We start from the raw sequence: 20,165 nt of genomic DNA, 5'->3' as shown, positions 1-20,165 counted from the left end.
TTCAAATATCTAGGCATTCAAATATATAGAACACCACAAGATCTATTGGAAGGTAATCTCCAAAAAGCAGTCACCGCCCTCCATACCCAAGTGATCTGCTGGATATCCCTTCCCCTGTCGGTAGCAGGAAGTATAGCAATCTCCAAAATGGTCATGCTCCCACGATTACTTTATTATTTTACCAACCTCCCAATAGTGATCCAAGCTTCGTTAATTACAGTCCTAAACACACTACTATCTGATTTAATATGGGTAAAACGCCGCAGAAGGGTGGGTCTTCCTAAGCTGCAGTTAGGACAGACAAAGAGGGCATGGGAGCGCCAGACTTCCTAGCATATTACTTCGCAAGCCGGTTGCAATGGCTTGCATACTGGCTTGCTGGACGCAACTTACATGAGCTAGGATACGCGGCTTTTGCCTTATCCCAAGGAACTCTACACACATTACTACTGCCCCAGAGCAAGACTCCACCAGCAGTGCCACAATTACCAAAAATAGCCCTTAGCTACTGGAGGAGAGCTCTGCAATACACAAACCGAATGGTCATTGACTGCACCCGCCTGCAAGGGGATGTCTGGGGATCAAAGACCGCCCTTTACCCCCTGCAGAGGGCTGCTCTCAGGAGTGACAGTGCAACCTTTTAGGTGGCTCACTTTCATTGCGCCTCCTGAGGCCTTCTTTGCCTCTCCGCTGTTGTCTGTAATACGGTACAGGGACAGAGGCAAGGGATTCCCTCATTTGAATGGGACATGCCCCCATGCAAATGAGGGAACGCCCCCTGCTGATAGCATTTGTGCTTTATGTGCACCAGCGCTATATGTATTACAGAAAGGGCCTCACAAGTGTCTGTGACCCCTTCTGTAATAAAAGTGCGCCAGGGGTGCGCAAAGCTGGTGCAAACGCCCGCTGTGCACCCGGGGCACTTTCTGCAATGTGGCCCAAGGAGATAGTTGATAATCCAGTCTCAATATTTTTTTCCTTTGCATTCTCGTACTAGAGATCTTGTATTTGTAATAGAAATAAATACTGCAAATTCAAAATGCAGAGAAAAAGAACTGGGTGAGCAGCTCATGTCTGACATAGATGAGTTTGAGAATCTTTCTGACATCACCAAATAAACATTAACTCCGCAACCTTTTGTGGCTCAGCTGGTATATCCTGCTGTAAACCATACTGGTCCTCCATAATGTCCATACTTTTTGGCCCTGAGCTTCCCCTAGGTGCATCACTAGTGCTTTCTGCTATATATCACCCTGTGCGCCCTCAATGTGCACTGTCATCCCTTTGCACTTCGGCTGTGCATCCTTTGCCCCTAAATGCACATGGCCCATAGGGCTGTAAGGGCTTCAGCACCCCCCCACCCATCGTGTATCTCACCCGGGTTGCTGCAGCTCGAGCTGCTGTAGGCTCAGCTGGGCAGTGTCTGCAGTTTTATTTCTGTCATGCCCGTATTTGTCACAGGTCTTTAAAGACCATTAGCATATTTACATACCTTTGTTAACTGGTTACCAAGGCTTCGTTTTTTTTCTAGTTCCAGTACCCCCTGGGCCACCACTCTGCCTATTCCTTACATTTGCATTTTACATTTACTGAGTAGTGTGAGGATGCATTGTAGTGTGAGGATGCATTTCATGAAAAGGAATACAAAGTAGGGTTGTCAAAAGAAAAATGCCAGCTATGTGTTTAAAGAGCCTGGAAAGACCTCCTCTTGACACTTAATAGAGTTATAAATAAATAAAAGTATGTCTTCATTTGTAATGTGACCTTTCTGTCTTTGTTCCCTTTAATTATCAGTCATGGATCGTTCAGGCAGCCCTACAACACAATTAAAAGTGCTTTCTATTTATATTTGCTGTTCCATGTATGCACAGATTAGTGCTGAAAATACGGCTTTAGGTCACTGTTTATTTTTGTACGGTCTGGGACCTTAAAATAATGACCTGGCAACCCTAATCATAAGACTGGAGGTTTGTTGTAGGATCAGCACATTATTCATTTCCTCCACCCTCAATCCCTGATTAATGCCATAACAGCAATAGCTGAACTTATATCTGAAACCCTACGCCACCGTCAATAACATGCTGAGTTACTTAAAGTGTCTGGGAATGCACCCTGCATTCAGACAATTCACTCCTCATTCTCGCCCTTCACTTTCACGCTCACCCTGCACTCACAGTGATCACAATGCACTCACACTGATCAACATGTACTCACACCATTCACCCACTCACCCTGCACTCACAGTGATCACTCTGCACTCACAATGCACTTGCGCTATTCGCCCTGTACCTCACATGAAGTCACACGAGGACACTACTTACCCTGCACTCATGTGACACTTCACTCACCTGTCCCCCTCACTGCTCAATCTGCATCTCACTCAAACAAGCCCATCACTAACCGTGCATTCATTCCTCCCACTCTGCAATTACATCCACGCCCAAATTCATATGGTCACCTCACTCACCCTGCAGTCACTCTTACCCTACTCTCACACTGTCGCATTTTTCACCGTGCACTCACATGGGCACTTTTGCCACCCACACAGCGCAGAGGGTTAATGTGCCTGCAAAAAGAATGTGTACCATGTAGATCACAGAACTGAGTGTGAGTAAACTATGAGTAGGACTATAAAAAAATTAAATGTTTGTCAGAAAGGTGCCACAGAGAAATGAGGTGCATTGTTGGTAAGTGGTAGTGAGGAAGTTCATGGAGAAGAAGAAATGGGAGAGGAGGCGTCAAAAAAGACTGTTGAACCGTGTGCGACCAGTGCTAGGGCCAGCCCTGTCTAGGAGTGTTAGCCCCTCCCCCTCGAAGTTCGGGTCTAGTTCCGCCCCTGAAATGGCCCTGTACCCTCTCCACTCCCGAGGAGCATCACCCTGTGCTCCACGCTTTACAAGGTCTCTCGTAACTGTTGCTATATTTGCATTAAGGATTCATGTGTGTTCATTTGTGTGCATTGGTGCCTGCATTCCTATGAAAATGGCTGTCAGTAGGTCTCTTGGTCTGTGCGTTCATGTGTGCCAGTAGTTTGTATAACTTTGTGCACATGCACTACTCAAAAGCAAACATAGTGATTTTGTTGTGATTGCTATTGATGGAAAGTTATCCAAGTGCCTATAAAATGGACGCTATAACTGTGATTATTGATTGCTACGGATGAGCAACATTGTTGGACTTGGCCCTTTTTGGCTAAAGTTCCTTAAACTTTTTGCTTTCCGCCTAGACCTTTTTTCTGACCAGGTATTGCCAACTTAGATGCTTGGGCAGTTTGCCACTGCTGATCAGTGTCAAAGGGCAAGTGCTCCCAGTGTAAAGTGTAATAGTAATTGGTTGTCCATGATTGGTATGTTTGCCCTACTAGTTAAGTCCCTAGTAAAGTGCACTATGTGTGCCAGGGCTGGTAATGCAAATGCTACTAGTGGGCCTGCAGCACTAATTGTGGCACCCACACAAGTAGCTTTAAAGAGAGAACTCAGGCCTGCCACTGCAGTGCCTGCGTGCAGTTTGTTAAACTGCCATGTTGTTCTGACAAGTGCACCCACTTGCCAGACTTTACCCTTCCCTTTTTATGCACATCAGACACCCCTATGGTAGGCCCAAGGTACCCCCTGGGCAGAGTGCAGTGTATGTGAAGGGTAGGACATGTACTAAGGTATGTACCATGTCCTGACAGTGAAATACTCTCCATTTCGTTTTTCAGTGTTGAAAGGCCATCTTGCCCATAGGACAGAATGGGGGAGGCTGTGTAATATGTTTCCAGCCTATCATCCCAAAGGCTTAAGATGGAGAGGTGAAATTTAGTATGCCTGAACAATTCAATAACACATCATTTTGTGAAGGTGGTTTTTGCATTGTGTGTTTAGAGACCACTCTTTTAGAAGTGGCTGGGTTTTTGTGCTCTAACATTTATGTGTGTCTCTGCCTGGTTGTGAATTGACTGTCTGGATCTGAAGTGATAGGATCTGGAGAATGTCTTGACCCAGGGGAGGAGGTGAGAAAGCAGCAGGCTGACCTGCATCTGGAGAGTAGGGGGGAGGAGTAGCCCCTGGAGGTGAAGAGGCCTGGGCTGCAGCCATAAAACAATGGCTCCACCCCCTGCTGAGTGATTAAGGATCCAGACCACTACTATCAAAGGAAGAAGGTGTCACTGGCAGGGAGACACCCAGAACTAGTTTAGACAGGTGCCAGTGCCCCCATGAACACAAAGACTTCGAAGACTTTGGGGGTATAACTACGAGAGCTGAAACCCCTGAAAATGGGAATTGGATTGATCAAGACTGAAAAGGATTGAAACTACTTCGTGGTCAAGAGGAACCCCTGCCAAGGAAGAAACAGCTGAATAGACTGAAGGAAAGGACTGACCCTAGCTGTCTGTCCTGGGGCTGGCCTGCAGTTTGCTGCTTTAACCAAGGATAGGCTAAAGGGACTTTCCTGTGTCTCCTTGCTTGAAAGGACTTTGCTGTGTTGTGTCCTGAAGTAACTTAACCCCAAAGGCCCGAGGTGAGCTGGCTTCGTGTTGTGGAAACTCAGGAACACAAAAGTTTCCAGAAGTGTCTCAGCGATGATGTGTGGGTGTGCTTTGTGCAGCCTGAGACCTTCGGAAGCCGTGCCCTTTGATTCTGGGCACCTGGAGTCCTGTGTGTGTGTGCTTTTTTCAGCCTGAGCCCTTTGTGAGGATTGTCCTGTGATCGTGTGCACCTGGAGTCCAAGTGAGTCTCAGCGACACTGTGTGCGTGTGCTTCGTGCAGCCTAAGACCTTCGTGAGGATTGCCCTGTGACCGTGCACACCAGAAGTTCAAGAGTGTCTCAGCGATGCTGTGTGTGTGTGCTTTTTGGAGCCTGAGACCCTCGGAAGAATTGACCTGTGATCGTGGGCACCAGAAGTTCAAGTGTGTCTCAGCGACGCTGTGTGCGTGTGCTATCTGCAGCCTGAGGCCCTTGTAAGAATTGGCCTGTGATCGGGAGCGCCAGGAGTCCAAGCGAGTCTCAGCGACACTGTGTGCTTGTGCTTTTTGCAGCCTGTGCCCTTCGTAAGGATTGGCCTGTGATCGTGTGCACCTGGAGTCCAAGTAAGTCTTAGCGACGCTGTGTGCGTGTGCTTCGTGCAGTCTGAGATGTTCGTGAGGATTGCCCTGTGATCGTGCACACCCGAGGCTCAAAGGAGTCTCAGCGAGGTTGTGTGCGTGTGCCCTGTTACAGCCTGAGATCTTCGTGATCGTCATCGGCCTGGAATCAACCAAATTGCATCGGAGGCCCAAGTCGCGAGAGGAGGAGAGGAGAGTGAGGTTGCCCCCCCAGGTAACGTGTGTCGGCGCCTGGGATGTGGTGCGGGCTCGGAGAGAGAAGCTCTCTGCCTCTCCCCTTCTTGTAGCGCAAGCCTCTGTTCCAGCTTGTGTCGCAGCCCGTACGTGCCAAGGAGTGGCAGTACCGGGGCAGGAGCGTGGAGCTGCACTGTGGTTTACACCAGATCTGTGTTGGGGGCATATGTTGACGGAAACTGACCGTGAGTCAGTACGAGGGGCGGAGAGACCGTCTGAAGCACCGTGATCGGTGCTGGAGTGTATTACGCATTGCATTAATTCTGCATTACGAATTACCTGATTGTTGCATTATGCATTGTATTATTTCTGCATAATGAACTGCCTGATTGTTGTATTACGCATAGCATTCGTTTGCAGAATGAACTACCGGATTGTTGCATTACGCATTGCATTATTTCTGCAGAACAAACTACCTGATTGTTGTATTACGCATTGCATTAGTTTACAGAACAAACTACCTGATTGTTGCATTACGCATTGCATTACTTCTGCATAAAAAACTGACTGATTGTTGTATTACGCATTGCATTAGTTTGCAGAACGAGCTACCTGATTGTTGCATTGCGCATTGCATTATTTCTGCATAACGAACTGACTGATTGTTGTATTACGCATTGCATTAGTTTCCATCACGAACTGCTTTATTTTTACATTGCAAGGTGCCTGATTCTTGCATTACGAACTGCATAGCATTGCATTAGAACTGCATAGGATCCCCTAGAATTGCTCATTAATACCGCCAGAACTTACAAGAGCTGGTTGGCCCAATAACCGGCCAGGAGGTATATTACAAATACGCATATGTTGGATTTTTTTGGTCTCATATATCTTTTTATATAAACTTATGCTTTTTTTATATGAAACTCGTGTGGAGTCCTTTTGTGGTGTCACCATTGGGTCACTGGGAGCTTGGTTTCAAATATTTTACACATTATCCTTGAAGATAAGCCTGGCTGCTCATGCCAAGCTACCAAGGGAGTGAGCAGGGGTTATCTGAGAAGGTGTCCTTCCTTTCCCTGATGTGGAAACGAGGGTCCAATACTTGGCTTAAGGTACCTACCTCAGCCAACTAGGAAATGACTCTGTTACACAAAGCAAACCCTCTTTACTTCTTGCAGAAAGCGGAGGAGGTTGAGTGAATGGGACAGTTTAAGCCAGATATTAGGTAAACAAGTTATGAGGGTTGTCTGAGCAAAGTGACTGCCTGCTTGAGTGTGCACCCTAATGTTATGTTCTGCTCGTTGCTTGTGCTATGCACATTAGAAACTAAATTGTTTCTAGGCTTGGCCTTACATCTCAGACAGTGAGAGCAGAGGGTGAGGTTGAAAGAGAATTCTTTTAATTACAGAGAAAGGAATTAGTGCTTGCCAAAAAGCAATGTTGTTAGAAAGCATGTTTTGCAGACAGACGGCTGCTCTGCAGACCTCAGAAACAGATATATGGTTTTAGAAAATCGCAGAAGTTGCCTATGGTCTTGTGGTGTTGGATATAGATATCCTGTACGCCGCCTACAAGTGCCACAGGATATAATGCACTTGCTATTAAGCAAACAGGATCTCCGTCACATCTGATAGAGTAACATGTTCACCAAACTTAAAATCAGGCCCAAAACAGCAAACTCTCTCATACAGGGCACAATCCAACCCAGAATGGAAGTCAGCAAAAATGTTCATACTGGGCAAATAGTGTCAGTAATTCTCAGCACGTGGCCACCTGCTTGTTAAGGACAATGTAAAATCTCACAGAGCACATAACTTATTTACTGATATACTGCTCACCACAGAAACATACTGGGCTGATAAGTGAGGTGCCCTTCACTGGCCAAAAAACATATGGGCCCTGCTCACAAACTGCACCTTGTAGTATGTTTTGTAATAGTACAAATGTACTACAAATTGCAATTCAAAAACAGTTTTACACCTCTGCATTGCCTATACTTATGAGTGCTGAGTTCTTACCCCTGTCTGTGAAGTCTCTGCACCCGTAAGTATAGGTTTTAGTAGTAAACGTGGGAGGGCCACAGGGGAGTGGCTTAAAGAAGGTGCAGACTTACTACAAAAGATGATGGCATTTGAGAGGAATATGAGGGATTTAGTAATAGCCCCCACGTTGCAGCGGGGGCCTGAGCTCTACAGGGGTCCCTTCGGCACTGTCCACGGGCGGCATCTGAGACCTCTTGACTGGTTCTGGGCGTGGGGGGTCCCCGACATGTATTTTGCAGAGGGGCCTCATCAAGTTTTGTTGTGCCACTGCTGGGGATAGACGTCACCCACCCACACAAGAATAAGCTAATTGCAATACTCTGGGGTTGGAGACATGTAACTTACAAATATGTTGTAAGTTTTCACTCAGACTTTGTGAAAACCTAAAGTGGTAAACATACTCTAAAGTATAAGTTACTTTTGTGAATCAGGCTAATACTCCTAAACAGGCAAAGAGATGTCCTTTACCTACTAGCAAAATAGCCACTCAGAGAGCATGTGGTATCTCTTATTGAACACAGAAGCATATACACACTGACAATAAGACGTGGTCTTCTGGCTAATAATAGAAACACACATACAGATATCAAAAACTGAATAGTATTGACCGGAGCAGCCGGTGCAGGTATGAGCAGTGGGGCGGGCACAAAGGTGATAGATGTCAAGGAGGGAAAATTAAATTTAACAAAGAGAAAACCACTTACCTTGCGCTCGCCGCATCGCCAAGTCGGCGATGGGGCGAGCGCAAGGTAAGTGTTTTCTTTTTTATATTGAATTTACCCTCCTCGTTGTCTGTCGACTCCCTCCCCACCCCGTCCCACCTCTATTACCTGCACAGGCAGCTCCTGCATACTGACCACAAAAACACAAAAACATACTGTCAACAATGAGAGATGTGCTTCACACCAGTGACCATTGAAAACATTGTGGGACTCATTTATGAGTTCTTGCGTCTCTTTTGCACCACCGGTGCGTCACTTTTTATACCGCACCTGCGGCGTAAAAATTGGACCTTGTTGCACCATATTTACAAAGAGACACATCTAGGTAGATGCGTCACTTGGTTAACCCCTGCACTACATTATACATGCGTCACTTTTGCGCCTACAGATACGTCAGAAATACTGACGTATCTGTAACTCCTTGCGACATGATGTGTCATACTGTAAATTTGACGCATCCATCATGTCGCAAGGAGGGCGCACTGAGAAGTGACGCATGGCTGCTTTCACGCAGCGATGCGTCACTTCTCATAAACGAGGTCCTGTGTTTGTAGGCATATAGTGACACCAGCAGATACAGTGCCTCCCACATATTAAATGAAGCACCTGACACTTGATATTTCTTGAAACTAATCAACCTGCTGATGCAGATTCTGTAATGGCACTGTTTCACTGGTGTCTACCTATAGGATTGTGAGAGTATGAACATTCACTGTCAATCCTCTGAGCAACCACACTTACTTTGTCTTTAAGGCTGGCTGCTGTTGCTGACTGCGATGAGGAGCTGAGCGGTGTGTCTGAGGGCCTTGTGTGGGTTCCAGGTCATTATGCTGGGGCTGACCATTGTTGTCACCGGTAAACATCTCTAATGGGGGCAGGTCTGGCAAAATCTGGGGAGAAACGAAAAGCATGTGAGACGGAAGAGAGTCATGATGTCAGTTGAAAAGACATATGTTCAGATATTAGAAGTTATAACTAAATTACAACCTAAGATCCGTTCAGTGAAGTCTGAAAACGAGGCTCCACATTCAGAATGAGTTGGAGTAAAAGAGGAGCCATATAGTAAGTGTAAATCAGAGATGAAAGATGGTAGTCAAATGCTTTGCCCACAGGGTGTAAGAACGATGATTCCTTACGAGACCCAAGGGCAATATGTACTAAGAGTTTCTGCGTTCGCAAACCTCAAGATTCTCAAATTCCCAGGGTGTGCGACCACAAAAACCCTTTTCCATATTTACTAACCCCACTTTGCAATATAGACAAGTTTCGGAAAATGGGGTTTCTGACACACGCAGAATCGCAATTTGATGTAAGGAGTGTCCCTTCTAAATTGTGAGCCTATATGGTATGTATCAATAATTTTTTTTTTTGAAATATTTTTATTGAATTTGCAAACACAAAAGAAAAAGACCACTCATCAATCTTCATGTGTGGCAGGCGGTTACTATAGGCGGAATTAAACAGTGCAGTAGTATTACAATTTAGACAGAGAGACATGAAATACGGAACATATCGCCTCAATAATTTTTGACTGTACTCTTCATTGATCGTTGATCAGTTACCAACTCCCAAGGTACGGTGGTAAATGATTTGCCAAGAGGCAGGGGGCTCATTTGGACCCCTTACCCTTTAGTATTCAGGGTGGCAGCTTTGGGGGTCCTGCTCTCACTGAAGCTTTCCAAATAGTTTTTTTTAGAGCTGACCTGGTTCCTTGGTTCAGAAAAGTTTTTGTTTTGGAGAGCAACACACAGGTATGGTTTTCTACTGTCCCATGCCAGCCACCATTCCTGTGATTGTAGTCAAACGCTGTGGGTCACACATTGTAATCTCCCTAATAAATATTAATGGTAGGTAGGGCATTCTGCAACCACCTATTTTGAGATCTGACCTTTTAGTACATAACTCGGGCCGCAAAATATAATACTGGTTAAAAAATAAAAAATGTCAGTGTCCAACTTTCAACCTCTTTTTAAAGCCATATTAGTACATTCGGCCCCAAGGTTTTTGCTAATTTCTGTTCTGTGGTGACTCCATTCATACCCTAAACACATCCTGAAAGATTTTCTGGAGACCAAAAGACGTTTGTGTTATTGCTTAATCATCAAGGAAGGTCACGCATGTGACCTTCCTTGATGATTAAACTAGGGGTGCTGTTGTTTTGTCATATGTAAGTGGGAATGCGACAAATCTTAGCATTCCATTGGTAGAGAGAAAAGATGCCCTGCTTTACAATTTTTCTGACATCTGCGATCAAGTGTGGAAGATGCTTGATAGGAAATTGCACACTCTTTAAGTAATGAGTTGTAATAATTAAAACAGGGCTATCAAGATCACTTAAGTTTTAATACCACATTTAATCGCTTAGTAATTGAGAATAATTGGTCAGGGGAGAAATGGACATCCATAATCTATCAACAGCTGCAAAGTGTATTGAAGGATGTCTTGGCACAAGTGGTTAATCCTCCTACTAAGTGTGCTGAGATCACAGCTGGGGATGTATGATATTACGACGCAGGTTTTTACCACGCGTGCAGTTACATCGCATGCGTTACAACGCATGCGATGTTACAACGCTATGCCATTAGAACGCAAGTCTTTACATCGACTTGCGCTAGATGGCGTGCTGACATTAAAAAAGTGTAATTTACTATTCCAACTCCAGTCCACTTAACAGTAGGGAAGGTGTTGGGATAGTAAACTACACTATTTGTAATGTTAGCACGCCATCTAGCGCAAGTCGATGTACAGACTTGCGTTCTAATGGCATAGCGTTGTAACATCGCATGCGTTGTAACGCATGCGATGTAACTGCACAGCGTGGTAATAACCGCGTTGTAATGGCTGTTCCCCACAGCTCATAGATTTAATTGTTTAGTTGAATCGTCGCTTATCTGATCGTTGTTCAGAAAAGTCAAAAGTATTAGTAGTCTGGTCTCAGTTGGAAGAAATAGTTACAGAAGCTTCACAGCCTGTGCAATTAGGCAGTGTAAGAGGACCCATAACTAAAAAGAGAGAGAAAAAAAGACATACATAGTTTATATTTGTATGTATGTGTGCTCATATTTACGTGGAAGATAAGGTGGTCTTATGAAAGACTGTGGAAGTAAGCCTATGTCCAGCGTTGTTTACATTGCCTATGGAGAGGTCGCAACTGGCAGAAAACTAGAGTCCTCGACAATGTTAAATCCAGAATACAAGGTTAGTGCTTTCTGACAGAATGCCTAGCCCATATTATCATCCATCCTCGGTAATTGATTCTGACACAATGCTGTCTCATATACTAGCAGGGATAACTAAAGTACAACAGGAGATTAGTTCAGTGAAGTGTGAGAATATCTACCACGACTGCCCAAAAAGAAATAAACAGACCTTCTGCTCCCTCAAATAATTTCTCATGGAATCTCTGCAAAAGGGGAGTGATCGACATCTTAACCCCCATAAACACTCACCTTAGCAAATACAACCATTGAATAACCACGTAGACTTCCGAAAATACAATCTTCCATGCAAAAACCTACAAAACCCTACTACTTCCAAGAACTGTCTGAGAACATGCGCACCATACAAAGAAGGGACAAAAAATGGACAGGGCCAAATGTCCTTGACGACTTCACCAAACTCATAGCACGCTGCAAGGCCTACAGATCTAACTTATCTAAAGCTGCCTTCCATCAGACAACCATCAACAAAGCAGTTAACAGCAGCACATGGAGGTATGTGCCTGTCCTGTGGTGGAACCAGCTTTACTATTTGCTTTCCTTTTCTTTTCTTGACATGTCAGATAGAGGAAATACAGCCATGTGTTACCCTCCACCTGGCACTAACAGGGTCTGGACTTGGAATGCAAACCGGCCCTGGCAATTACGTCTGACAGTCTGCGGGGAGGGGGGGGGGGGGGGGGGGTGGTGCTGGTGGGAAACCATGCTGCTGCTTTTAGTACAGGAGGCCGATATTGCAGCACTGCTGCAAACCAGCCCACTCTACCAAAAATGGCCCCCACTTGTTCAAAACCGGCCCTCACCCTTCTAGCCGACTGGGAAAACGCCCGGTGCCCGCTATGGCCAGTCCAGCTCTGGCCACCAACACCAGCCACCAAAGTGAAAACGCTAGGGGGCAACAGTGTAGCAAGCTCCCTATCTGAAAATCTGAAAATGTGCTTCAGCCCCTGACAACGGAGTACATAGCGCTATATCAATGCTAGGATACAACACAGATGAGACACACAGCTAAGAAATCCCTCGCCTTGTTCCACACTTCCACTACTTGATGCTAAGGATGCAAGGGACGGAGAAAGGGGTGGGAACTACAGAGCATAACCTCAGCTCTCAGAACCCTGTCCATCTACTCCATCTACTGTGTCTGATGCTGCTTGTGTGACTTGAAAGGCAAGGGTTCAGAGGGGCGATGTCAGGAGAACCAAAGGCATTCCAGTTATAGCACTTCCTGCTTCTGGTACCCTCTTTCGATGTCCATGGCCACATTGAATGTAAAGCAATGATTGTTTTTTGTAAGTGCTACCTAGGACACAACATTTTTGTCAAACAATTTTTAAGCTAACATTCTCTGGTGCCATACCCTCGTTTAAGTATAATAAAGGCAGACTTCAGATAACTATAGTGTAGAGAATTACGCGGTTATTGGTTCCACAGCTGTGAGTAAAAATTGATAGGCTGAAAATACCTTAATTTTTATGTAGAGCAGTAAGAGAATAGGAGCCATAAAACTATAATTAGCCATCTCTTAAATGAGAAGTCACTCATTTTTGTATGTCTATACATATGCTCAATGTTGAAATAGATCATCGATGTAATATCAATTTTTTTACATGCCATTAACAAATAAAAAATAGGGGTGGGGAACCGTCTATTCTGTGGGAGGTGGGCAATCCAAATAGTGACAACACAGGCATTTTTGTAACCCTATGGATGTTTACAAATATTTGCGATGACTTTCCTACACAATGTCCACACGAATATGTTCTAGCATGAAAGGGACCATCTTGAATTGCCTTAAAAGCTAAAGCCATGTGTCTCCAGTTAGTATTTGACAAGGCCAGCCAACAGCACACATGAGCCCATCTCCTGTTAAAAGTTCCCTGTCGTGCTGGAGGGTAGTGCTCTGGTGAATAGACCAGGAGGAGTACTTCTGGCAAAGAAGCTTTGTCCAGTAGGCCACATTGAAGGGGTTCTACTTAACAATATTTCTGTTCACTCGATAAAAAAATCCAAAGCGACATTTGGTGAATTTCCATACTGTTCTGCAACATCAGTTCTCCATATGGAAAACAAAATGTGTTTGGAAAATTTGTTGAGTTCTCTATATCTGAGGACTTTGAGCTGATCAGATTTCCCACCAGAGCCATACCTACTCCAGGATGTTACTGATGTCCCATGTCTCAAGCAGTATAACCTGCTAAACCGATACGGAGTACAACAGTGAACACTACCTTCCAGTTTACAAGTAGGGATCAGAGGGATAACAGAACAGAAAGGATGTCCACAAAGTGACAGACTTGAAAAAAGTAAATACAATTTAGAGGTCTATTCTTATTGGCTTTGAGCCAACAAATTATAGCAGGAGTTAATCTCCGATAGGTGTTGGTGCGCAATCCATGATGCGCAACACGCTAAGTTGTTGGTGCAATACAAACAAAAGACTCACGTAGTCACAAATCTTGAGAAAGTGGTGTTGAGACTATAGTTGAGATTCTTTGAAGGGGTGATGCTTTGTTCTTCCAAGATATACTGTAATATTTCCAGACAGGCAGGCAGTAAGCTTACATGCTCTGAGTATATAAACTAGATAGGGTTTGAGAATGTGACCTACACACGGTCCAAACATAATTTTGTTTTTTTTCCAATTCAATTGCCTTTGAAGGGTATAAAAACTTTTTTTATATATGCAGGTAAATACGTGTCTTGAAGGGAAGTGATTTCTATGTATTTGATCGAATTTTTAAAGTGTTTTGTTTTAACTGTGGTATTGTATGTGTATCATCATGACACTGAATAGAAAGATTAGAAACAATAGGGCTTCTAAGGCACTGTGCTTTGCTGAGCAAGAACACTACCACCATGATTAATACAACCACTTGTTGTAATTACAGCAAGAGTGTGCTCCGAAACTCACCAGAAGCTTCATGCAGGCTGAGGTGGAAGAAGAGCGAGTTGCATTCATCTGCAGCATCTATGTGAGGACCACACACAGCCTGAGCCGCTGTTGTGATCCCATATCCCATGCTACTGGTCACCTAGAGGGGCGATCCATGGGCAGGTAGGACCACAGGGCAGGGCAGCAGCAGAATCATGGAATTCCACATGGGCCGAACGATGTCAATTTTGGGCTTCTTCATCGACTTCTTGGTGAATGACATGGATTCCAGAAAGGCAGTGAGGTTAATCATTGTATACTAGCCAGAGCCAAGATGCAGGGTTGTCCATGGATTGTCAATGTGAGTTCCCAATCCTATATGTGGCTGAATTCTTCCTATGATGTCAATACCTATTAGCATTATATATAAGAGGCAATTTCCAAGTGCCCCATGCATCACAATGTACTTGTTCACTATTTTACTCCAATTTCATCACACCTTGCTTCCATTTTTGTCCAAGGGTTTTTGCTTCTAGTTTTCTGTGATTCTTCTGCAGTTCTTTGCATTGAGAGGGAGCCTAGCTATTCTACCGTGCCTGATGTCAGAAAGAGTTTGGTTCCTTGCTGGTATTCTTTAATTCAATTGTCATCATCACTCAAGAGCTAAAAGATTGCCAAGAAGTTTTTTCCCCATATATATTGTTTTTTCCTCTTAATTGTGATCCTCTTAAGGAGACACGTGACACCTTTAGCGTTTACTATCCTGTGCAGGGTGGGACAAGCGCAACTGGGGGGAGTCACTCTTTCCTCAGACAATTTAGCAGGGAACTCAACAAACTTTCTCAGCTTTCAGTTCTTGACACCTATATACTCTCAAAAGAGCTGATGGGACACTTGCCTGTTTTTGATGACTGTCGTGCATTTGTCATGTTATAAACTATGAATCAGGTCCTTTGTTTTCAGTTGGCACACAATATGTTTGGTATTGGCTTCTCTATTTCCTACCCAGAACCTCTGCATAGTGTTCCACCCATACTCACTGTGCTTTAAACCTCCTCAGTAACTTTGCTGCTCCTACAGAATTTTCACTTTCTCTATCTCTCGCTATTTGTCTCTATCTCCTGTTACTTTGCTTTCTCCCTTAGAATACATGGAGCATGATACATACCTGGGGAACTGGTGGTGCTGCGGAGGCGCAGCACTGGTGGCACATGTGACAGCAGTGGCAGGAACAGATAGAAGGCAATTTCTGGATAGAAAGAGAGTGAGTGATAAAATTACACACACGTTGTGAGAGCCTACAAGAAAAGCAATGAGTGGATTGGAATTTGTACATAAGGAAGGTGAGAGAAATTTTCTACAGAGAAAAAAGTAAGAATTAAAATAACCAACTTATGCCTATTAGGATTCCAGTGACATATCTCATCCAGTGGCGGCCCTTGCAGGTAAGCATGGTGAGGCGGGGTGGGGTGGGGTGGAAGTGACGAACAATGGAATAGGGAAAATAAAATAAAGAAATAAATAAAACAACTTACCTTGCGCTCGCCGCATATCCGACTCGGTGATGCGGCGAGCGCAAGGTAAGTGGTTTTATTTATTTTCCCTATTCCGTCGTTTGTCACTTCCACCCGCTCCGCCCCCGCCTCACCTCGCTTACCTGATCGGGCCGCCACTGATCTCATCACAACCAGTGAGGAATCCTCACGGCTGCTGCTTACTTTGAATCAGTAGTTATTGAAGACTCCAAATGCTCAAAGGGCAAGCACACTCATTACAATTTACCAGTTCAAATAATGTACACATGATCTCCCTAAAAAAACGTGGAGCATCTCTTAGATGCTGATGGTTTATCATATTTTCATCCACGGAGAAAACAAGCATTGACGTAGCCAATAGGTCTCGCCTTTGGGACCTTATAAGTGTTTAGCCATGCAACAATTGATGTTGTTGCACCAAGGATATTGTGCTGGATAACTAAACACTTATAACATACCAAAGGCGAGACCTATTGGCTATGCCAATGCTTGTTAATATTTGAAACTGTATTTAAGAAGGCAGGTGTGGGTCTATGAAACATAAAAATAATAGTGTTGTATTGTCAGGTAAAACAAACACAATTACACACAATTTAGAGCATTTTAAACGCATTTGGAACTAAGAGGGTTTGATTGATAGTGATTGCTGACCTCAGCAATGGGTGGTTCTTTCTGTTAGTTAAATTTTTTCAATAAAAATATTTTTGCATTCGAATAAAGGGGCTATAAAGCTTATTTTAAGTTTATTTATGGAGGATGTTTTTTTGTGTCTATTTTGAACAGTTATATTTCAAGAATAATTGAAAACAAATATATTGATATGTGTGGAGCGGTGTCCGACAGGTTAAGAATGAGGTGCATTGGGAGAACTATATGCATTCAAGGAAAATGAGCCCTTGCTGCAGATCAGGCTTGTGTGTGCAATTGCACAACTGCTTGTGGGTTTGAGTCGTGAAAATCCAAGAGATGCTGTCAGGGAAGGCAAAACAGCAATTACAACGATGGCCGAACCACGCATTACCTTTGCAACTTGGTCGGAACAACGAATGCCTCTTATCCTCGCATTCCTTTACCTCGCATGTCATTACAACGACATGCCTTAGGTAAAGCGGCATTGGACTTTAAAGTCCAACGTTTTCCCTACTGTTGCGCGGACTGGAGTTGGAATAGTAAATTATACTGTTCCAAAGACCAGAGCTTTGCCTAAGGCAAGTTGTTGTAAAGACTTGCGTGGTAAAGGAATGCTTGGTTAAGACGAATTCATTGTTCTGACCGTGTTGTGAACGAACGTATGGTTTAGGCATTCGTGGTTGTGTCATATAACCTCAGGGAAGTGATGAGGATCATCAGCAGAGTTATGTGTGTGCTGTTCTTGGACTAGCAGGGTTACTTAATGCCAGGTTTGAGGGGTGTGCTATCACTGGTGCAATTTATCAATAGACGGTGTGATTAACTGCTGAGAGGGAATGTTGATATCTCATGTGAGATCGAGAATGTCCCTCTTTTAGAAGCGGCAGAGAAGAGAATGAGAAGAAGCTGAAGGCGGCTGTGGATGAAGGGCGTATCTGGATAACCCTACAACTGCTTACTGATCATCTTGGTGTGAAGTTATAAACATTCACAATGGGCTTCTTGACAATCTATAACAAGTTTATTGTTTTCCAACTCAGTGGCATTCACCTTATTTAGTAATTGTGAATTATTGAATAACAGAAGGCCTTCAGCAAATGTTGTCAGTTCTTTGCAGGGGTTCTGCGGGTTCACTAGTGCAATAATACAGTGTATGGCTGGGTTATGGAACACTTGCAGAAGTTCTTAAGAGTGCCATAGCATCATTTAGCACATTGAAGGCCATTCACTAAATGGGGGTAGAAGAGGCACTGCCACTGCCTCTGGTACTTTAGCTGTGTGGCCAGCTTGTACAATCTAGAACTCCCAGCCATGTCACCCCCATGGGGTTGCCACATTGAGGAAATTAAAAACATTGAGGGGAGGCCCGACATGATGACAAAAAAGAGCAGACCCCTCAACTTCCACTTGCAGGTGCTCCATGCAATAGTTTTCCTGATGGTGTGGTGGATCCAGTGGTAGCGCCATCATCAGGAAAATCGCATACCTCATATTCTAAATGAGGGAGAAGATGTGAAAGGTGGGTGGAAGGGACAACTGCCAGTTTCTAGCAAACATCTGATTACCACCAGTCTCTAAATGAGGTGCAAGTCTCGACTTTTTCTTTCAGGGGCACATAGTATCTTATTCCAGATCTCATGGTACCTTTGCCAAACTCCTAAAAAGCCATACAAATTCTCACCAAATGTAAAGATGTTAAAAGTGTATGGCTTTGAGAAGGGCTTTAAGTGGGATGAAAAAACTGGAGGGGAGCGGGGGGTTCCCAACAGGGTGTGGTCGATATAATTAAGGGTGTGGCTTAAACACACCTAAACTAAAAATCTGTGCTTACCATAGTGTGCCGCCCCACTGGTATTTTTCTGCTTCTGTCTTTCCATCCAGACATATAATACAACAAGTAACATTCCACCTACAACAAGCCAGGACTATAGGCTTTGTCAATGGTTGTTAGATGCATAAGATAAATAAGCAACAATTATGGCTATAATACTGAAAATGTTTCAGTTCTGAAATGATGAGACTGTAAAGTACTATAACGAGCCTCTTGGAAGTTACATCAGAGGAAGTGAAGTGTGGCACTGCTGCAGAGTAAAGATTTTTTTTACACCCTGATGTTGAGGGCAAAAGCGGAGAGCCCGTTAGGGACCCGTCTTGGCACCTGCTTTTAGGATCTCACCGGCAGGACCCGGCCCACTTAAAGCCCTGAGGAACTGCGCTTATCTCTCACTCCCATATCAATAACGGTGACCCGGCCCTCTTCAATATCGATCTTCTAACGAATGGACTTTGAGGGAGCAACTTCAGAACAAGGACAGGTGAGAGGAAGAAGCCCCGCTGTCGATGTACCCTTCTCTTCAAAGTACCCCCACTACCAAGCTGCAACACGTATATCTACGTGGTTTGTTTTGCACAGTGTGCCTTATAAGGAGAGTAATGCTTACGATAATGGGTACTGCCGGTTATGCCCACCTGGCCTGTTAAGCACACAAAAAAGACCAAAAACAAGAATTTCCGACCTGGAAGCTTACGAGTATTGCATCATCAGAAACGCACGAATCACAAATCAAAGAAGTCCACTAAGGGACCTGTGTCCCAGATAAAAATCTGGCGCTGTAAGAAGTAGCTGCAGGCCGGGCACGGAGGAGCGCCATGGCGGACCAGGCCTCCCGGGAGTGGGGGCACCACAGACACTAGGGCTAAAGAAATGCATCAGCGGAAAACTGGCTGACAAATCAAGAGACGGCTGCTGTTCTTTACCCTGGCGAGCATGGTGACTGCCCACAGAAAGTTCGAGAATGTGCCCTGCTAGCACTCGTGAGGGTCGCGCCCCACACCCCATGGAGCCTGACAGCTGTTTGCCTCCATTAATGGGGCTGGGGTGTTCTTAACGCACTGCACACAATGGCGCACCCTGCTGTTTGTTCTACGCGCAGTAAGAAGCGTGCATGGAGAGGTTCTTTTAAGAGAAAGCTACTGGCACGACAAGCAAGGAAACTAGAAAAGTAACTCTAAGGAAAGAGGGCGCGTGTTCGAAGTATCGTGAATTTCATAAATATCCTCTTCATTTCCATCTCTCCAAATGTGATTCGCAGGGCTGGCGGGGGTTAGAAAATAAGCCCTGGGCATCAAATTTAAAAGTTGCCCCCGGGGAATCAGAATAGAAACAAGCCGCGCGCGCTGAAAGGAGGCAGCAGGGGGAGGGGAGAGAGGAGGGGTCCTGCGCCTGTTTCTCTTGCGGGAGCGAGCAGGAACCATTTGTTTGTAATTAACACATGGTTTGAAAGCTCGCTCCCGCAAAGGAATCGCCGGACGTGCACGCATTGCCATTGGAACCAATGCAACGCGTGCACGTTTTTGCGCGCAAAGCTGTGCCAATGGCTAAAGGTCTTTTTCCTATGCAGAATGCGCTGCGTAGGCGAGACCTAAAAAGGACATGGCAAACACCGCAACAGCAGGAAGCACTGCACAATGTTTTTAAAACCACTTACAAAGTTTATTTAGTAAGAGTTATTTAAAATAAAATGATGATGCTCCTCAGAAAATCCTTTTCAGATGTCATAGAAAAAAGTCAATTTTCAAAACTGTGTGTACAATGTCCTTAGAGCGATACCAAAGGAGATGATGGACGGAGCGTTTGAGCAAATCAAACACTCACCCCCAGTCAACTGATCTGGGTTTAATACATCATCATTCTTTAGCTCACTCCACCACCCCAGTTCAGACATGGCCATATGCAAATCAGTCTGACCCTGTGCCTCATGGGAACAGTCCAGCACGAACAGCCAAGCCATGTCTTGACCTGGACCGGAAACAAGCATCCTGGGACCAGTTTCAAGTGAGCAAGGGACCCCTCAGTTGACTGGGGGTGAATGCTTGCAATGT

General features: G+C 44.6%; 1 protein-coding gene across 2 annotated transcripts in view; it reads right to left on the bottom strand.

The window, feature by feature from the left end:
• The window catches only part of KIF12 (kinesin family member 12), a 417,773-nt gene that overhangs the window by 18,436 nt on the left and 379,172 nt on the right, over positions 1-20,165 (bottom strand). For both annotated transcript variants that reach the window (XM_085649101.1, XM_085649102.1), the window contains exons 16-17: positions 15,287-15,367; positions 8,770-8,918 (exon numbers count right to left, since the gene is read on the bottom strand). In XM_085649101.1, coding sequence (XP_085505227.1) covers positions 8,770-8,918; positions 15,287-15,367 — 230 coding nt within the window. The remainder of the gene's footprint in view (positions 1-8,769; positions 8,919-15,286; positions 15,368-20,165) is intronic.

The sequence above is a fragment of the Triturus cristatus genome, chromosome 3_2 (assembly GCF_964204655.1).
Source record: "Triturus cristatus chromosome 3_2, aTriCri1.1, whole genome shotgun sequence".
Taxonomy (NCBI): Eukaryota; Metazoa; Chordata; class Amphibia; order Caudata; family Salamandridae; genus Triturus; species Triturus cristatus.
Note: the sequence above shows the minus strand (reverse complement) of the source record. Positions and strands in the feature narration are given on the sequence as shown.